The sequence below is a fragment of the Ammodytes marinus genome (genome assembly GCF_949987685.1).
Source record: "Ammodytes marinus genome assembly, chromosome: 14".
Classification (NCBI taxonomy): domain Eukaryota; kingdom Metazoa; phylum Chordata; class Actinopteri; order Uranoscopiformes; family Ammodytidae; genus Ammodytes; species Ammodytes marinus.
The window spans coordinates 16,737,084-16,756,720 of NC_137218.1; the positions used below are offsets into that span (position 1 = coordinate 16,737,084).

The window sequence follows — 19,637 nt, forward strand, 5'->3', positions numbered from 1 at the left end:
GCCTTGCCTATTGTATCTCTCTAAAAAAAAGTTAATTTCTTGAGACTGTTTGATTGGTCTTCACTGAGAATAAGATGTTTCCTATTGTTTTTTTTTAAATGCTTTTATTTTTTTTGATAAGAACAAAGATGTTTCCTATTTGTGATGCAATAAGAATACTTGTTTTTTAACTTCATGGAAGGTAAAGCAATTCCAGTATGCTTTACAGACCTAAGAGTTTTAAGGAAAATTGTGATCAGGACAATATCATGAATTGCAATTATTTTGTCCAGGATATTTGTGCCTTGAAATTTGAATTTGTCCCATGCCTATGACACACCTCTAGCTAGCTACACACCCCTCTCTCTCCCTGTTTCTTGTCTTTTGTCCGTCTCAGCTGTATGTACTTACCCTAAACAAACCAAATGATACAAGGTCCCAGGTTCTATACATCTCGGTATCCATGCCCATTATATTAAAGCGTAGACTATGTATAGAGCACCGAAGATTGCTTTTTGCTCCAATCACAGTTATGACTTGCATTCTTTGATGTTTTATTTGATGTATTCTTGTGATACCTATAAATACTTTGCTCTGTGGACATTTGATTTTAGGTGCATCATAAGGCCTCAGTCTTATGGTTTGTTTATTTTTAGCATGCCGTTCAGCTTCAGCCAAAACTGCTCTGCATTAAAAATACATGCGATTGTCTTAATTGTATTGCTTGAAAGAGAGTACCAGTGTTTAGTCGAAACAAAGGCGACAAATGGATGAAATGCACATTGACTCGAGGAGAAGTCTCAGGCTTCTATCTTGACTGGTGTCGGGAAAATGGAGGCTTTATGTATTAAGCATGAAATATGGATGATGAAGTGAGTATTGTGTACGGGCATTTGTGAGCATGGAGGTCTGTTTTACATCTTTGTGGGCTCGAGTTATGTTTGAATGTCTCTGCCGCTTTCTCAGTGTGTGTGTGTGTTTGTGTGTAGTCATATAATATGAGGTGCAGTTATGCACTTGTGAATCCTAACTCGCACGGATGTGTTGTACGTGCGCCTGTGCATGCGTGTTGTACGTGCACATGTGTGTGTTTGATTGCTTTAGTCACACAAGCAGTCTCCCACTCACATTGCTCTAAGCTTGGAGTGGGCGAAGGCCACTGTGGAGCTGATAGGGGAGACGAAGAGGAGAGAGGGAATGGAGGATGAGTAGGAGAGAAGGAGACAGAGGAAGACGATAATGAAAAATTGAAGGCAGCGAGGAAATGAGATGTAGGTTTGCACTCCAGAGCCATAGTGTTCACTGTGAAAAAAATAAGAAGTATGTGTCTCCCCCGGGGCTTGGGCTTTTTCTACCTTTTTGAGGTGAGAGCTTCTCATTCCTCTGCGGAGGACAAAGGGCCTTTCAACCAAAGATCATAGAAATATCTCAACTTAGGCCAGGGAAAACTTATACCATTATATTCTCAAGTACTTTCAATCTTATTTATGTGCATTAATGCCGGCTGTCTGGTTGTCATTGTATCTCAAATATGTATTCTTGCTGCAGGAATGTACTGCAGAATTTTATATTCCAAAACTCATAGCTGCCCTGATGCCTATAAAGTCCATCTTGTTTCTACTTGACACAACATAACAAAACAAAACAAAACGTAGCAGTCAATAGAATGAGATAAACTTTTTTGTAGTAGCAATATTGAAATTATTGTTAAAGCTATATAGTGCGTAACTTATGTCGCCCCCATGAGGAATTCGGAGTAATTATAACCACACTGTCGGCGCAACTACATGAGGTAAGTGTCAGTGAGCTCCTGCGCCAGTGTCACGCGGGGGGAGGGGGAGGGGTTTAGGGGTTATCACATGGGGGCCATACTGAAAAATACAGAGAGAGTTCTGTGGAGCTGATAGGCTTAATCCACTTTGTGTCAACTAATTTGCCGATGGCTTGAATATAACGGCATTCATTTATATGAAAAAGTTACGCACTATAGCTTAAAGTGTTAGCCGGCTGCATAAGATAATTCAGAGTGATGATGAAGAAATGTGGTCATGCAAATAGCTTTAACACATTATAAGCACTCTCATTCAATATCTTCTGTTTTATTCTGCTTCATAACATCCTATCTTCGGTTATTTATGGCCGTGTTTATGGTCACATACCATCTATGTTTCATTGAACACATATACTTCATAATTAATGACAGCGCACTGTAAGTTGACTGCATGGTTATCTTAATAGTAGCAACAGCAACCATTACAACTAACATATTTCGTAACCGTTATCAGGGACGAATGGTTGAGACTGTGGAGAAACACATATGAACGCAAACTGTAGCGTTGCCATGTTGTTGCACTGCCTGTCTATAGATCAAGCTAGCCCTGTGAGTGGAAAAAAACAGAAGATACAAACCTCTGATACACACTGTATGCTGCCATGAGATCCTGCCAAAATGTCCACTGCTGTCTATATTGTTTTCAGTCTTCAAACCACCTTCAGAACCAATAAGTGAGAAAAGTGGATATATCAATTGTGTTCTTTGATTGGGTAATGTTTCCTGTCCCCTGGTTTGTTTTTGCAGTGTGTGGTGACATCCACGGGCAATTCTTTGATCTCATGAAGCTGTTTGAAGTGGGAGGATCACCAGCCACAACGCGGTACCTGTTCCTCGGGGACTACGTCGACCGTGGCTACTTCAGTATTGAGGTAAAAGCCTAATTCAAACTGCAGAAAGCTTCGTATGGTTTCCCTGTAACATAAGTTATTTCTGCGGCTTTTTGCGTGTAATAACACTTCTGTTGATGTTTTTTGTCTTTTCTTTTTCGACAGTGTGTTTTATACCTCTGGTCGCTGAAAATCCTCTATCCAAAGACACTATTTTTACTTCGTGGAAATCATGAATGTAGACATTTGACAGAATACTTCACCTTCAAACAAGAATGTGAGTGCCTCTCTGTGTTGATTCAAATCTTTTTTTCTCTCTCCCCATGAGCAATGACAGTTCATGCCACAAGCACATTTGGTAGAGATTACAACTAATGCTTGGCTTACACTAAAGGACTTTTAAAATACTTTGAAAAGACTGAACACTGACACCCTCTCACATCTAAAGGCAATCAACTTACACCTGAAGAAAATAAGTCATTAGTTCTCAGTCACAGACAGGGGGTCTCATATTGCAAGACTACAACTAGATTCCTTTTGAAATAAATAGTATTTCCAATCCTGCTACCGGGGATTAAAAGTGATTTCAGTCAAATAAAAAGTTTTTTTTAGCAGGTGAAATGGACTGGGTGTATAAACAACTAAATGCCCTTATCACGTAGGCTATGTGTCATGTATGATCACGTTAAAAACTGCAAACGCGATTGTGATTAGCCTATATTTAATAAAAAAAAAAGTTAATTCAATATTCCGAGCGGGGGACATCCTGTAGTTATTTGACCAAATGTATTTGCTGATCTCGTCCCCAAATAACTCTCACTCCTAACCCTGTATTTGACGGTAAAGTGTTAAGGTTGCGCGTGACAGCCTGGTTCTCCAGCCGAGGCTGCTACGTAAAAGTGTCCGAAAAAAGTGCCTCACAGCCGGACACAGGTGCTGGAGAGAGTGTGACAGTGTTCACGTCATTTTACCCCTCAAGACTAATGATAATATCAAACCAGTTTGATAATGTCGGAACGTCAAGACGGGTAGAATACTGGCTGAAATCGGGTCGGATGACCACCTTACACCAAATGACTGAGATTACGGGCACGCGCCACAACTCCAGCAAGACTCCCTTGATTTCAGTCCGGCATTGGAAGATTGTCTGCGACTGTCAAATTGCGTGAAAAGTCGTGTAGTGTAAGCCCAGCATAAAACAACTGTTAGGACTGTTCAATGCTGTATGAAAGCATAGAAAAAAGTATGCTTACAAATGGCCTCAAAAAAAGATTATTCGACCAACTTCTACTCGGAAATATTGAAATGTACAGGTTTTGTAATTTTGTGTGAAAACATACTTGTACTGTTAACCAGTTGCAGATTCTTTTAACATAAATCTCATGTTACAATTAGGAACAATGACGCAGCTTATTGCATTTTCCGTCTCCTGTCAGGTAAAATCAAGTACTCAGAGCAGGTGTACGACACGTGTATGGATGCATTTGACTGCCTCCCCCTGGCTGCGCTCATGAACCAACAGTTTCTGTGTGTCCACGGTGGACTCTCACCTGAAATACACACCTTAGATGACATTAAAAAGGTAACGACCTACAGCCTCAGCACTGCAGGGTTTTACTGTACACTTGATTTTTGATTTTTGTTTGTGCATAGTGTGGAGTTTTGAAATATCTGCTTCTTTGTGTTAAGATAGACCGGTTCAAGGAGCCGCCGGCATTCGGGCCCATGTGTGACCTGCTGTGGGCTGATCCTCTGGAGGATTTTGGCAACGAGAAAACCCAGGAATATTTCAGCCACAACACAGTGCGAGGCTGCTCCTACTTCTACAGGTTAGCTGTTTTTCTTCTTCTTTTTCTTCTTTCCTGCGGCAACTTCAGCCCTCTGGACCTCCATGAATATCATACCTTCAACACTGTGGTTAATGTCCACCCATAAAGGATACAGCACAGTCTGTGTTGCTTTCGTGCATTCGAGGTCTGAATCTATCTAGTTAAAGCTTACACCTTCTTGCGTTTCGAGCAATCACCCACGTATATCAATTTAAAATCATAGACTGCACCCTTGCCATTAGCTTGACCCATGTGGCCTGTTGAAGGTCTCTTATTACACTTTAAAAAACAACGATAGGCTGCAATTCGCACTGTCAATCCTTCCAACCATAAATCATGGGCTCATATACAGGGAAGGCTAAAGTACCACTTAATCTGATAATGAACTAGGTCATTAATAATTGTTTCTTCGCCACGCCCTTTTTCTGTTTTATTAGGCAGTGCATTTAAGAGATAGAAGTGGATGAGAGAAAGGAAATGGCACGCATCAAAAGACGACAGCCCTAATTTATCCGTGGAGAGGAGATCAAATTTAATCTGTCAAGAGAATTTGCTGGAGTACAGGCTGAAATCTGACTGTTACACCAGGAGCCTGGCAACTTAATCAAAAATAGACGTTAAGATGATAAATTATAAATAGATATCAAACATGTTTCGCTATCCGAGCAAAACCAAAAAGGACAACACACAGCAAACACACGCTTAACACCCCATAATAGGGAAAACATGGGAAGGAGACTGCCGTTCATGAGCCGAATGATTCAATTAATGGATATAGGAAAACATGTCCTTGAAGGTGGAATAAGCCAGTGTTAATACACCGCCTAAACTCTGTAAACGGGCATGTTGCTAACTACAGTGGTTCCTTTTGTTGACATACTCCGTTTCTTAAAATCGGATTTTTTTTTCCAGCGCAAACACATGTAGCGGATTGTGAGGAGATATTCACTGATTTTGACAAAAAAAATATTTTGACGACAAGCGCTCTCCAGAATCACTCACTCACTCCACTCTAAAGCCGCTAGCTAGATAGTGTCTGAGAGTAAATGGGTCATATTGTCTTTTGGTAAACAACTGCTTTTGATAGGAGGTTGTCTTTTTGACTTACAGAACAGATTGTTTCAGGCAAAGGATTAGGTGAACCTGGAGTCAAATCAAATTAGAGGCAGATAGATAGAGAGAGAGTAGGAGAGGGGGGAATGAAATCTAAAACACAATAGCAAAGGGAAATTGGGAATGGGTTTGTTATGTAACAATTGAACCTCTGTGAGCGAGCATGTAGGAGAAGGGGGAGTGAGCACTGTCCTTATGTTGTTGTGAGGTGGAAGGAGAACAGATTAGTTGCGGTGAGAGTTTTCTTAATGACAGTTTGGAACAGTACAGACCCTGCATGGGAGCTGCTGTTCTGCTCAAATCACAGCAAGTAATGCCAGGGATGATTTATCCCTCGGCCCGAGAGGAAATGACTTTACCTAAGAACAATCGCAGTTCCGATCGACATTATAGGCCAACTGTAATTCACATTTTCGGTGTATTAGCACAAACAAGGTGTCATTTGCCTCACATAAAATAAGATGAATCCACTGAAGTGCTACATGGAGATGTTTGCTTTTTTCACAATATATTTCCATATTTCAGCTTTTTTTGCACCGTCATCTATTCTCTTTTCCCAAAGCATCGCCGTTGTTTTTGTAAATCTTTTTTCGTGCTTACTTGACCATCGGTTTATATTCCAGAAATCATTGAGACTTGATTTAGAACTTGGTGAAATGTTTGCTACTTTTGGCATTTTTTATTTTATCAAGGTTTGGTCATTTCTGTCCACGTAAAAACTCTTCTTGTTGGTTAAGGGCATTTCAACATCTGAGACAACTTTGCAACAGTAAATGCAACAAATGTTCATTGCGATGGATAACCTGTAACAAAACAAGTGTCTGAAAGCTGATTTTACTACCTTTTTTATATCGCCTTAAACATATCAATCCAAAAACCTGTAGTATATTATGGCCATGCATATATGCTATCATGGTCAGTAGTAGGGCCTGACCGATTTATCGGCCGGCTGATTTAGTCGGCCCATTATAGCACATCTCCGAAAAATCGGCAATCGGCAAAATGGCCGATTTTTGCTTTTTATTTTATTTTTTATTTTTTTCTATTCAAGCAATCATGTTGAGTGAAATGCATTGCGGCCCCGGAGGTAGCCTAATTGAATAGCATAAAGTTATAGCCTATTAACAGCAGCAGCAGGTGTGTAATACATTGGATTAATGTGAGGTGAGTTTTGAGTTGACTTTTGAATGAGTTTATTTAGTCTGAGGTGCTGATGTTTGGAGGGAGGGAGTTCCAGAGGGTTGGGTGCAGTTAAATAAATTGCTTAATGTCTGAGTTTAAAAATGTGTCATGTCACTTTAGACATATTTGTCACACTTTATTTTTTTTAGATAATGCATATTTCAATTAATAAAAAGGTTCCTGTACACCTATCGACAGTAACAAGTATTTATATACATTTAAGGGTTCAAAAAAGTAAATTTTTTTCAATATATATTTTGGGGATTTAAAAAATAATAATTGGCCGATTTAATCGTTATCGTAATTTTTCTCTGAAAAAAAAATTGACAAAAAATTCGTATCGGTCGGCCCTAGTCAGTAGAACCACAACTCATGGAGAATTTACTCAAAACAGGTAACTTCCCCCCTTTTCACTGCAGCTAAATGGTCACCGGTAAGAAAGCATCTATTCACAGTGAGAGAGAGGAGCTTACTGAGGATTATTCTGTAGATGTGTGGAGGATGCTGCTATAATAGTCATCCATCTCCCTCTGGCTTTGTTCTGCCTTCACTCTCAAACTTACCTCTCCATCATTATGACTCTTGCCAGCTATACAGTATGTTATGCAGCGCGGAGAACCATGCAACCTTCTCCCGGGGATTTGGCGAGAAAATCTCTTTATCTGAAATAGAAGTATAGGTTTAAGCAGGTTGAGAAAGAAGAGGATACATTAAAAATGCAATCAAATACAGTGCGGTTATTTGACTTTAAGCCACACTCTGACAATGACTGATGGTTGCAATACATGAGCTGCAAACCCACACCGGTGCACTGGGCAGCGTTACTTGACTCCCTAAATGTGTGTTCTCCGTAAAAAATCAATACGGGGCATTTTCCCCATACAATTGCTTGTGAAAACGTTTGAAATAGACTTATTGCAGGAAACCCAGTGCTTGCTGAGTTTTGTGCTGTTGATACTATTACACGCTGGCTCTTGGTGCTATTTGTTTGATAACAACTAAATGCATTATAATAGAATGCTTTTTTTAAAGAGGTTTTGCATATACATACAGTATATCATATGTTTTTTTCACAACTGTGAATTCATGTTGATAATGTGATATTATAATGTTTTAATGCTTTGTTAACATATAGCCTTACCTACCTCATATCTCCTTTCTGTTGCAATGATTAGACAACTATAAAAATTAGGAATATGGTTCCAAACACAAGCTTTTATATTTTGGGGGGAGGTGAATTTAGACCACCAGCCCAGCACATGGGGAAAGTCAAATAAAACCTCTGAGTTTGACACTCACAGCACAGCCCTTCCATCTCTCTTCCGTCTTCTTCTCTCATACTCACTTGTCAGATTTCTCGCTCTCTCTCTCTCTCTCTCTCTCTCTCTCTCTCTCTCTCTCTCTCTCTCTCTCACTGGCTCCCTGACACATAATTGTGCGTTTTCACAAAGTGGAGAGAAGGAATGTGAGCTGCAGGCAAACATTGCGTGTGCACTGTGTTGCCTCGCAGTAATCAATAGATGCCGTTGGAGTGGACAAAAAAATATATTTGTGCCTTGTTACAAGTTTGGATTTTTATGTTATTATAGTACGTTTGTGGCAGAACCGTGAAACAGGGAAATACTGCTTGCTTGCTTGCAGCTGTGACAAACATACTGGTGTGATGCACAATCTGCTCTTATTTCTAAGTTAGAAATGCATTGTACTATAGATGTATAGGTGTTTTTTAATAGAAACGGTTACATAACATATTTATGCGTTTTTTTTGTTGCAGTCCTGTTAGGGTGCACTGTCAGCCATAGTGGAAAGAGTTACAGCATATTCATGTTAGCGTTTAACACGGCTATTTCTGTAATTTATATATTGGCCACCAAGGGAACGTTCGCCATGTGACCTAGATACACGAGGATGGCACAGTTTCTCCAGGTGCTCGGGGCACAGCAGTCTCCTTGTTTTTCTTCCGGCACAAACCTTTGAGCACTTAAATATTTTACAACACTTGTGAAAGTTTGATGGGTCTATGGATGGCAGTGACTGTAAGAAAGAGCCGGAAGTGAGGATTGTTGCTGGGGAGGAGGATGCACTTTATGTAACTATGGGCCTGGAAAAGAGTGAAAGGTGTTGAGTTAATAAGGCGATCACGGTCAGAAGAGTGATAAATAATTATCTGTATTTTTTCATATTTGCTGCTTTTTCTCTCGTTTATCGCTTTAAAAATGAATATCTGTGGTTTCTGAACATTTAAAGATGTCACAATGGGCTCTGGGAAATCGAGTTGAACATTTTAATTGCTGTCAGCTAAAAGCCTAATGGATGAATAACTATAATAATTGGCCCATCACATGATCAATAGAAATGACATCGTAATAGACAGCGGATACTGGTAATACCTGATAATGTAGGTTTACATTATCTACTGGGTTTCGTGCAATGTGTGCTAATAGGTTACCCCAGTGTGTCTTTGTTTTTTTCACTGTCAGTCTTCCAAATTGGATTACACAGTGTAAATACCTACTATCTATGGTAAATACAGTATATATGGATCAATGGGTAGTAATTAGCTTATACGTTTTTACATCTCTAAATGCACGCACAGAAACTTTCAAAAGATCAAATAATAAATTGAAACGTTGAACGCTTTTGAAAATACATTTACACATGTTGGCTAATGCTTTCACCCCAGAGCATCTGTGAAGTGTGGATTTAATCAGTGCTTTATTCGGCGTTATTTTTTCGACAGCTGGTTTTTAAATGAGCTAATCAAACTGTAATCTTCAATCTATTTTTTTCTCACCCAGGAGACACAGTTTAATGAGATGGTACAGTTTCTGAATGACATAACACAACCTTCTAGGTATTACATAACAACTGTGGCGAGAGCTGTTAAATGGTGGGAAGTGTCCCAATTCTGACTCCCCTGGTTGACGCTGGTCTAATGTCTTCATTTTCTCTTTTTTTCGGGAACAGATTCTATGGTGCTAAATCTTATCCATAGCCATGAAACTCTGTCTGAACTGTCACATAGGTGTTTTTTTCGATCATAATTTTACAAGGGAAAGCTCATTGTCCATCTGGCCAAAAAAACCTCAGCATGTGGGCTGTGGAGAGATGACAATACCAAATTTTGATTTCGTCTTTTAGGAAATGACTGTATGATAAATGCAGTTGTTTATTTTTTTGAAGAAGGAGGCCCATTCAAAAACGTATTCCAGATATATAGAGGTTTTATATGATGGATTTTTAGATGTAACAAATACATGTCTTCAGACTGTAACACACAAACATATCATAATGTGGTTTCACAGTTAACTGCTGCCCAGTATGTGGATAGGATTTTTCCAAAAAATCCCAATAAAAATATCACACTGTATGACTTCATCAAACTGAGAAGAAGAAAAATTAATGAAACAACACATGTGCGATATCTTGCAAAATAGTTCAAATGTGTGCACCAATAAAGTAAAATTAATTCACAAACACTGTAATTAAATGAGGTGCACTAATCATAACAAAAATGAGCAGCCAGTAGACAAATATACATGTGGAAGTAAACCCTTTGGAAAGAGTCCCTGTGTAGTGGTGGGACAGGCGGCCTGAGGCGGACAACACGAGTCCTCCAAAAAGTTGTCCTGAAGCAATATAATCAGAATGACCTGACAGCTTAAATAGGCCGCCCCGATGCATAGGGTGCATTTTGATTGACAAGTTGCGGCTATTCTATGTGTGACAGTGTACTGCGTTGTCTGCCTGAGCTACCTTCGAAGGCCTTCACTCTCTTTGAGGCATGTATTTCCCTGTCAGGTTTGAGCTGGGGGCCAGGAAGCTGTGACTGCAGTGTGTTGGCTTAGTTTGTTTCTGTCTGCAACAGGTAGCCCTCCAATTGGTTTTTCACGCCGTTGCATCATCGTAGGCACAGCTTTCATGAATACATTTATGAGTTATAAATCTTTGTTAATTTTTTCTGGTGAGTCAAACCTGATGTGGAATTAGTAATCTGAAGCCTTAATATAGTTTGGTTGCATGATGGTAAAAATATATTTTGGGAAATTCTGTCAAGTTATAGTAAGGTTATGTGCTTATTTGAATTGATTTGTACCTGTGTCCTACTCTGTTGCTAGCTCTGTGTATCTATTTGACAGTACAACACACCTTTTTGATGTGACATCTCTAAAGACAATTTTCATGTGTTCTTTTCCAGTTATCCTGCTGTGTGTGAGTTCCTACAGAGCAATAACCTATTATCAATCATCCGAGCGCATGAAGCACAAGATGCAGGGTATGTTATCCTCGACAATATGCATAAAAACAGACACATACCCACACACTTCCAAATATAGATACAGATTTCCACATATAAGAAAGAAGCTTTGACTTTGTTTATGTCTTTACCTCCGCCTGCCCGCCTTGAAGCTACCGGATGTACCGTAAAAGTCAGACCACTGGATTCCCCTCCCTCATTACCATCTTCTCAGCGCCAAACTATCTGGATGTTTACAACAACAAAGGTCAGATAATCTCTTCGTTTCATACCGGTCTTTGTGTCAGTTCCATATGCAGTTCTGTCATGTCTGGTTGTCTTTTGGATATTAAGCAATGTAAAATAAATTCCATTTGAAAATAATTAAATAATACAACAGTTAACAATTAAACATATGTTGTTAAAGGATTCTAATATCCCTGTAACACCAGAACCTCTTGCCTTTTAACTCTTAACTTTTATGGAAAAAACTTCACATCTGACAAAATGACTCCTTTGGGTTACCTATTTAAATGGTTTTAACAGCGCAAACTGGAGGGCAAATGGGTTGATGTTACCGCGTTAAACCTGTGAGCGGGCATTAGACTGCATCAGGGAGCCTCCGTTTGGGTTCTCAGATCTGAGTCTTGGGTTGCGTTCCGAATCGCATACTCTTTCTTTTTTCTATTCTACATACTACATCCGACGATAAAAAGAATCTAGTTAGGATGCAGTAGGCATACTATTGGGACAACTTTACTCACTTATTTCATCATAACATTGCGCCTTGATCTTGCCTCTTGCTTTTATATCCGTCGCATCCCCATTTGTTTTCATATGGAGGCTTCGTCGATGTTACGTCACTTCACGTGCGCACTGGATTGTGGGTCAGAATCGCCCAAATAGGATGCACTTTTCAACACTAACAATCTTGGCCGCATGAAGTAGGACATCCGGGTACTTCTAACCATCCTAAATCTGGCCATAGGAATCGGGACATCCTAAATCTTTTTTCTACATACTATATAGTAGAAAGTATGCGATTCGGAACGCAACCTTGGCTGCTATGGGCTGTGGGAGGGACGAAAGGCATCACTGACTCTCTCCATGTGGGTTTGTCCCTCTTGATGTAACAGTGTCAGCCATCCCTGGTCTCAGCTAAGCCATCTAGTGGTTAAATGTTTTCTTGTCTTTTTTTTTTTTTTTTTTTGCTCTGGCTCTTTTTTGATGCATGCTGCATGTAAAGACTTGGTCTTATCAAGGTTACATCGCTGAACGTAAAAAAATATTTGAGGAGAGCATATATGATGCATTGTTCCACATACGTCTGTTATAAAAAGATGTCCACTCTAATACTATTCAAAACAAAATATGTACTCAACTCACAATCATTACACATGTTGTACTGTTCCTTAATATAGTATTACCCATACATTACTTACTGTGTTGAAATATGGGGAAACACGAAAGCAGTTACAACCCCAGACTTTATTTTTATTTCACAAAAGAGGGCAATCAGAATCCTTAACAGAGCAGAATATCTTGAACCAACCAATACATTATTTATAAACTCAAACGCACTTAAATTGAGAGAATTAGAAGAGTTCAAAACAATGAAAATAATGTATAAAGTTAAAAACAGGATAGTTCCAGATTGTTTCCAGCAGTTGTTTCAGAATAGACAGAACAAATATGAACTAAGGGGAATGTGCATGTATACAAAGATAAAGATAAGAACAAATGTAAAACAAAGATCTATGTCAGTGAACATGTGGAATGCCTTAAATGAAGAAATTAAAATGTGTAACATGGTAGAAAGACTTAATAAATACAGTAAATAAGATGCTTAACAGATATAAAAGTGAGGCATGTGTGGCACTGTGGATATGAATGTGGATTTATTTTGTTTTGTGTCATAACTTTGCATGTAATATTTAAACAATATACAGAAATGAATTATCACTACAATACTTCTAAAAAATAATACTTGTTGTGTAGCTATGTGAGGGAAATAAACTTAACTAAACTAAATGAAAATATTCTATTAAATCAAATGACATGGAGTGTCAGCTGCCATTGCTTTAAGTGTTTTTTTTTGTTATGTAATTGTAGATTTGTAAACCATATTCAAAACTATTCATTCAAGTAGATGTTATTTAAATAAAACAAAACTGGAGCATACGTTTTTAGTTTTGGAGCAGTGCTGCTGTGGTCATTCAGAGTGAAGGAGTCAATGGCATTGAGTACTACTGATGCTGAGTTTGAGTTGTACTTAAGACTGGTTCATTTTCTTGTAGTCATTAAGGTGTGGTGTGTATTGGAGTGTTTTTATGTGCCTTTGAAAAAAAAAGGCCATGAAAGGACTGACACTTTGCAACCCTATCTTCTCTGCATGACTTTACCTCGTACTCCATATACACAGTACATCAAAGTATAGTGTTAGTGTTGTCTTATCTTTTCATTGTAGCCTATTCTTTATGATATTTTATGGGCAGAGCAGCTACAAGACAGACTCACCGTGGCTCTGTAGACCTCTTATCCCTGATTCTATCAGAAACAATAAGTTATTCTACAAGATATTATGCAAGATCTACATGTTTTACACTTCCGCTTCCTCGACAGCTGCTGTACTGAAATATGAAAATAATGTCATGAACATCCGACAGTTCAACTGCTCACCCCATCCCTACTGGCTGCCCAACTTCATGGATGTCTTCACCTGGTCTCTGCCATTTGTCGGAGAGAAAGGTACGGGTATTACGTGTTTGACTGAGCAACGTCTGTCTGATATCTGTCAGACAACACCACATCCTCCTAATCTGTTACCTCCACGGCTTGTTGCTCAATGACCCGACCTCTTTTCTATACTCTATGTCCTCTGCAGTGACAGAAATGCTGGTGAATGTGCTCAGTATCTGCTCTGATGATGAACTCATGAATGAAGAGGAGGAGATCTTTGATGGTAAGACGTCACATAAACGATGATTTATTAATCGTTTATCTGTATTTATCCCTAGTGCATCCAGGGTTCAATTCAGACTCCATACAATTAGGCAAGGTCTTAAAGGGATGAGATCTGAACCTTTCACGTCTTAACTTAAAACACTAAGGATTTTGGTCTTCTTTTGCTTGTACAAAATAAAATGAATGATTTGATTTTAAATATGTTTTTTTATGAAGTTATTACCTTTAAATATTGGCCTCAATTCAGTGTTGTTACAGTTATAGTATATGCAGTAAATTGTCGCTAGATCTTGATTTGTTAATTATGTAAAACACTACTTCATAGCTCATCAGTAAAATAACGATTTGTCTACACACAGTTTCTGATTCACTAAATACAGGCTATAATTACTAATATTATTAATGCATGTTTATTATTATCTATCTATCTATGTTGCAGCCAATGCAGCTGCAGCACGCAAGGAGGTGATCAAAAACAAGATCCGTGCCATTGGGAAAATGGCCAAAATGTTCTCGGTTCTCAGGTTAGGCTATATGTTTGTGTGTTGATGAACGTAACATGAGTGTATGTTTTTAAAATTTTTAAATTGTATCAGTGGGGTTTCTGTGTGTAGTACATGTGTGTAGATTGAGTGTGAGTGTCAGGTGGGTACACTCTGTATACACTGTGGTCAAAGCTTCTTTTTTTGTTTGATCAGGGTTTAGGGAAGTTTTCTGACCTGTTTGCCTGTCCGTGTGTTTCCTGCAGAGAGGAGAGTGAAAATGTGTTGACGCTTAAGGGCCTGACGCCCACTGGCATGCTGCCAAGCGGGGTTCTCTCTGGAGGCAAACAGACACTGCAGAGTGGTGATTACTGGCCTTTTCTCTATACCCTGTACTCCTATTCTTTTGTTCCATCCCTTCATCACCATTCTCTCAGTTGTACCATTGGTCTTACCTCTCTCTTTCTGTCTCTCCTTCTCTGACTTTAATGAAGAGAAACAAGTGTTGCCTCTTGGTGATATTCTGATAACATTTAAGCCATGGTAGAAGAACCAAATGTATACAGACTCGACCAATGCAAAAATTCCGTCTACACAGCAGTCACATACTATAGTGTAACACCTGCACAACAAAGCTTACTAGAACTCGTTGCTACTGCTGTAGCACAGATCCCATGACTGATACCACAAATTCACACATTAACTTCAACGCTACATTTGGTTTCCTTCCGTCATCTTGTTGCAATTGCATTCAGCAGATACAGAACAACATGGGAATGTAATTGGAGTACCATTTCTGACTTCCTCAAGTCTACTTTTCACCAACAATCTAGTCCTAGCTTGGTCTAAGGACGTGAGAGATGCTATATATTTTATTTGCCAGCCCCCTCCTTAACCTCAGCCCACTCCATCACATGGCATGAACTGCATTCAGCTGAAACCTGCAAGAAGCTGTAGAGTTCAGTGTTTATTTAGTTTATTCAGTGGGATTGGCAGTATAAGCAGCAACAGCAAAGAGCCATTCGATCAGGGTTAAAAATCACAAAAGTATTATGATCATAACATGGTTGGACAATCTCTCATCCAATCATTACGGTTGCTGACCCCAGTGACAGCAAAAATGCCCTTTAGCTTTCAGGGGGAACTGCAATTATTTTCAATTATCCCTTTACATTGTGGAAATCTAGTGCAGGGCAAGAACAAGTAAATTGTTTGTGCTCTTACCTGAAATCCTTTTCAGTTTAGACTCGAGGACTATGCTATATTTCCATCTCATTATGTCTGTCACTCTCACTCTCTACGCATCTATCTTTGTTACTTTAATAAGTAGTTTGTAAGCCAATATTGACACTAACTCTCTCAGTGTTAACGCATGGCACTCTTCTGATTTTGGCTGTACTGTCTGCCAGTGAACATCTCATCTGGCCTATATATCGTGAGCCACCTTTTATTTTTGCCGGGGCTGCGTTTGACATTTGCATGGCTTTATCATGAGTAACCTGCTCCCCTCCTCCCCCCTCAGCCACCATTGAAGCCATTGAAGCCATCGAGCCTGAGCATGATGAGGACGGAGAAGGTAAACCCGTGCTCCTTCTCCCACAGCCCTCAAACACATCGTCAGGGTTTCCTGCTATACTACAACATGAGGCCACCTGCCATTGACAGTCCATGCACACATGCAGCTCACAAAATGAGATCTCCCATCAAGCAATATTACAAAGGACAGTTTGATGCCTGTATGGCTGGCACTTTACTCTGCAGTACCATTGTAAAAAACATGGAAATCCAGCTAGATTTAAAGGGAGGGGGGTCTATTTAGAACTGATTTTTATAAAAGCACAGAAGTTGAAATCAGATAAATGGTTATTTGTCATTTATGTTATATCTTTTGCCCACTAGTGGGGATTCTTGAGCAATTGTTTTGTAATGAGTGACTGAGTGGTTATAAAGGGAAGCATTTCCCACTTTGCATTATTTGCCGTGTGGGAAGCTGGTGAGGGATGGTGTTCTCGTGGACATGTATTGAGCGGGGGAGGGACTTGAGGATATAAAATGTTGCTTTACACTTAACGCACACCTGTTTCTTAAGACAGCTGAGAAATAAAGCCCAATTTTCCTTCATCTGTATCAATTGACTCCCAGCTCTCACCCCCCAGCGACTGTTTTCATCGACATAGAGAGGCTAGAAGCACAAACCAATGACTGTAGCACACTTTTGGAATTTGTCAAACCAGGAATTACAAACCAGGATGAGAAGAGGAAACATGCTAAATAAAAACAGGAATAGCTTTTTATGGAATGGAGAAATGTTCGTGATCACTTGGGGCACTGTAAGGTCAAGTGCTGCTAAGAGATGCATGATTTAAATACTTAAGTCCTTGTTTTGGGTTTGGCTTAAGTGGCCTCCATCTGGATTTAAAAAGTGTTGCATGCAGGAGAACAAGAAACAGACAGAGCATAAAATATGCATTCTGAAGCCGCAGCTCTTCATGATATGACTGAAGTGATCATTGTTCACTTACTAACCAAGAAGCCTTAGTATGAGACAGCAATTTACAGTACTTATTAGAAAAAGTAGCAGGATGTTAAACATTTTCATTGGTTGTTCAGTGTTTTTTTTCTCACAATGAAGGTAAGTTAATTGAGTCTTGGTTGTATTTTTGTTACTATATGTGTTTGCAAAATGTAAGAAAAAATGTAAAACAAAAGCATCAAGTCACAACAATACAAGACTTTGGAACACGTAAAGTGAGGGACCTAAGATGTGTGAAATAACACAATATCAGTTTATAGATGAAGATGGCATGTAGATGTTGTCACCTACAAAAATCTAAAAAGTCGCTTTCATTTTATCAATTGCGCCATCTGCCGGCAAGTAGTATTACAGCTCAATATATATAAAACGTTTTGTGCTTGGCACAAAGTGTTCCAGCTGGTGCAATTGGCACAGGGAATCTTTCAAGTGTCAAATTGCAGTAGCTTTTATTTTGCCATGTCACAAATTTCAGTTGCGAGGATAACTGAATAGCATGTACCAGTAGTACGTAACCCTGTGCAAAAAGATGGCAAATATAATTTTAAAAGATATTTACAATATATTTAGTACCCTCCTTCATTATTGAAATAGGCTCCTTTATTCCTAATTAAGGTTGACCCACTGAACGTAATTCTTTTTTGGTTACAATGCCTGGAAAATACAAAAATATAAGAATTATAAATAAAATGATATATAGTATTTTTCTGAGATTGCGCCATTACGAGGTGAGCCTGATTGCTTTCTATGGGTTTTCTCTTTTCAGCTATCCGTGGATTCTCCCCCCAGCACAAGATCGCCAGCTTTGCGGAGGCTAAGGGCCTTGACCGCATCAACGAGCGCATGCCACCTCGCAGGGACGGGGTGAACCACGTGGGTCAGTCCATGGGAAAGATGAATGTGTCAGAGGCCAACGGCACGGATGACAACAGCAACATCCAGTGATGTGCTGTGTGAGTCTCAGACCCGTGCTGCTGTTGCGCTGTGCAGCAAGACATTGCCAAATAGTGGAATTCACGCCTCAGAAATAAACCAGGCCCACAGAGGGGAACATGAAATCTGCAGCAAAAATCTAAAACTGGCTGAGAAAAGGTCATTTTTTTCATGACAGTTTGTCATCGCACAGTTGGGGGTGGGGGTGGGTGAAAGGGGTGGGGAGCTGGGGTTCACAATAGGGGGCCAATGTTAAGGAGAGTCCAGCAGGTTGCAGCTTGACTGAAAAAGTGTGGTTTAAAAAGTTGTTTCTGACTGTTGTTCCCTTTTCTCAGATCAATTACGGACTGGATTGTTGGGTTGGTTGTGTTGTTCTGAGTGCTGACAAATATATGCTACTTCATTACAGGGCCTGACAGAAGACATAACTGCAGTATCCATGTCACACAAATAGTTTTACTGTTCATAAAGTGTTTATTATGAATCACTCACAAATTCACTTGAGGAAACTGATCATGTTGACCTACATTGTTTTGCTAGTATTTAAAAAAAAAAGTCACAGCACTTTTGTAAAAGAGAAAGCAAAAAAATGAAAGGAAGCAAATTGTGTACCGCTTCAAAACTTACAGTGCAATCTTACCAGTGGGACTTATATTTATTGATTTACCTTATTGTAAGATGCCGATATTCAGCGAGGGAAAGGGCAACGGGGTGCTCATGTGTACTCACAGCTCTGGCCCGACCACCAAAGCCACTGCAAACCTGAGATCAAACTCAATACTCTCCAGGACTGCTCCTTTCTTCACCTCTCTCATTACCAGTCATGTCCTAGCAAGAATTAACTTGGAGGGGATGAGGGAATACAAGGGGGGGAGGAAAGGAGCATTTGGAAAACGTGGTTCCACATCTTATTGTAGGTACCTCAGCGTCACCAGACTAAAAGCACCAACATTTGGTTGTGTCCCCAAAAGGAACACACTATCTCATATAAAGATGCCCTATCATCAACGTCTTTAGGTGAATCTCAAAGGACTATATTTGTATTCAGACCATCCTTAAAGTTATTCTTTATCTCTCCATTAAATGTTTAAGTATAGTTCACATCACACGTCAGAAGAGAATGACATTCGATCCAGCCATACATTACACTATATGTCCGCAAATTTGTGCAATTAACTCTGTGATAAAGCATACATTTGATACATCCTAGGTTGGATACTAGTTTTCTCATTTCTTCTGCATTGCTATGACTGGCAACAAAGCGGCATGCCAACAGTCTCTGGAGCCTGGGGGGGGGACAACTTTTGGACATCCCCTGCTGTCACACACTACTTGATTATTTCTCACCTGCTTGTCGCTAAAGAGAGAGTCAAAAGAATATGTGCAGTCGGTCAAGTATACATTAGCGCCCTTTCAGTTATTGCACTTTTTTTGCTGTGCAGCAAAATTCAATGCGATTTGATGCCTATAAGAGCTACACAAAGTACTATATCAGAGAAAGAAGGAAATTCTACAAATTTGTGACTGCACAAAATTGACATGTCTTGTGTTTAAAGAGTATTCAAAAACCACACCGCAGTGTCATTTGGAATAAGCAAGCTTAGATACAACGTTAAAATGGATTTGAAGAACATGTCCTGACCAGAATTCTATTATTTAATGTTTATGTGATATATTTTATCACTTAAAATTGATCTGTGATGAATTTAAAGGTCATTAGAAGT

General features: G+C 39.4%; 1 protein-coding gene across 1 annotated transcript in view; it reads left to right on the forward strand.

The window, feature by feature from the left end:
- Positions 1–17,925, forward strand: part of LOC307260979 (protein phosphatase 3 catalytic subunit alpha-like) — a gene marked incomplete at both ends in the record, with an annotated part of 34,483 nt that extends 16,558 nt beyond the window's left edge. Inside the window, 12 exon segments of the mRNA XM_080041397.1 lie at positions 2,558–2,682; positions 2,806–2,917; positions 4,077–4,222; positions 4,330–4,469; positions 10,963–11,040; positions 11,175–11,269; positions 13,624–13,749; positions 13,886–13,963; positions 14,405–14,489; positions 14,714–14,811; positions 15,970–16,023; positions 17,747–17,925. Of these exon segments, the coding sequence (XP_079897523.1) occupies positions 2,558–2,682; positions 2,806–2,917; positions 4,077–4,222; positions 4,330–4,469; positions 10,963–11,040; positions 11,175–11,269; positions 13,624–13,749; positions 13,886–13,963; positions 14,405–14,489; positions 14,714–14,811; positions 15,970–16,023; positions 17,747–17,925 (1,316 nt within the window).
- Positions 17,926–19,637: the final 1,712 nt, after the last annotated feature.